This window comes from Entamoeba invadens (assembly GCF_000330505.1).
Source record: "Entamoeba invadens IP1 unplaced genomic scaffold scaff_1105074726379, whole genome shotgun sequence".
Classification (NCBI taxonomy): Eukaryota; Evosea; order Mastigamoebida; family Endamoebidae; genus Entamoeba; species Entamoeba invadens.
In genome coordinates, this window is record NW_004443527.1 from 1 (window position 1) to 1,529 (window position 1,529).

The 1,529-nt window shown below is 32.3% G+C and overlaps 1 protein-coding gene across 1 annotated transcript; it reads right to left on the reverse strand.

Annotated features, from left to right (window-relative positions):
- Positions 1–990: 990 nt before the first annotated feature.
- EIN_516260 (tyrosine kinase, putative) lies at positions 991–1,529 on the reverse strand (the record flags this gene model as incomplete). The annotated part of the gene is made up of 2 exons (XM_004258535.1): positions 991–1,431; positions 1,494–1,529. Coding segments are annotated over 2 exons (477 nt in total), but the record flags the coding sequence as incomplete, so codon positions are not given.

Genomic DNA, 1,529 nt, shown 5'->3' on the forward strand with positions numbered 1-1,529 from the left:
TTTGCGCCATCCACAATCGATAAACAACACTGTTTTATTCGTTTTATGACAATTGGAATTCTGGATTTTCAAAGTTTTTTATTAAAACAAGTAGTTGAACTTATCATTTAATGATCGAGTTATATTTTATGTTGATTTATAACCTAATTCTATTTTTGTTATTGTTTTTGTTATTGTTGAAAAATAGAGTTTCACCTTTGTTGTGAGTAAAAAACACAGAAAAAACATAGTTGCACACTTGTTCGGAATGACTTTAATTTAACTTTTAAATCAATTTTATTATTATTTTCAAGTGTGTAGTTATATTTTGATAATAATTAAGACGATCATTGTTTTTTTCCAAGTAAAATTGTAATAAAAAAAATTTAGATGCAAATATGTGCAAATCGACTAAAAATTAAACATGAAAAAAATTCTTGAAATTAAAAACTAATATCAAAAAATATGGGGCAGGCTTTTCCCACCCTCACCCCGTCTAAATATAGAATTTATTTACTATATTTTATAATTTTATAATTATAATTATAGTAAATGGGCGTTTTGAATAATATTAGGTCTGGTTCCCGATTTCAAAAAATGCCGAAAATTCACCTCGAGTTAGTGGAAACCGAGTGAGACGGAGCATTGAAAAGAAGGCTGTGAAGGCCGCACTCAAACAGTCTGTTTGTGCACCGTTTCACCCACTTTCCAAGTCCTCCCTTGGCGCGGATCCCCCCTGACCCCCCGCAAGCGTTGGGGAACCACATCCGCGTCCACACAGTACGGACAAGGAAAGTGGGTGATATGGGGACGCACAAACAGTGGCTGAAAAGTGGACTCCCTTCAAAAAACACTCGCGGCAAATATTTTATTTTGGTAAACGGGGTGAGGGTGGGAAAGGACAATCCCAAAAAATATCCAAATTTAAATTTTTATATACATTTAAATATTTTTTTTATTTATTAAAAATGATTTTGATATATAGACCAATGTTAAAACAAAAATTAACAATTAAAGCGAATCAAATAATATTTTCAATAGTTTGACCGTTGTACCGACAGTTGGTCTTTGTTCAGAATTTTGTTCCCACATTTTGTCGATAATATCATATGCTTTTGTGTTCATCCCATTTTGACATTCTCTTCTTTTTCCTCCACTTACAAAATCTGCAATAGTCCATGGGTATTGAAAAAGGTTTTTTGGATATATTTCATTCCAAATAAGTGCTTCATAGAACGTTACCGCAAGTGAATAAACATCTGCTGGTTTTTTATAATGTTCTTTCAGTAACACTTCGGGTGCCATATATTTCGGAGTGCCAACTCCTTTTGTAAAAGTCATGTTAGTCATAATTAAATTGATGTTACGACTTGATCCAAAGTCGGTCAACTTTCCATTTGCCTTAATGTTGTCTTCGAGTGTAATAACTAAAATATTGTCTGGGTTTGATGTCTCTGTGTAATATGCCGTTTTCATGCAGATAATTTAATCCTCTTGCACAATCCAAAATTAACTTCACTTTCATTTTCACTGTATATCTTTAAATTTTT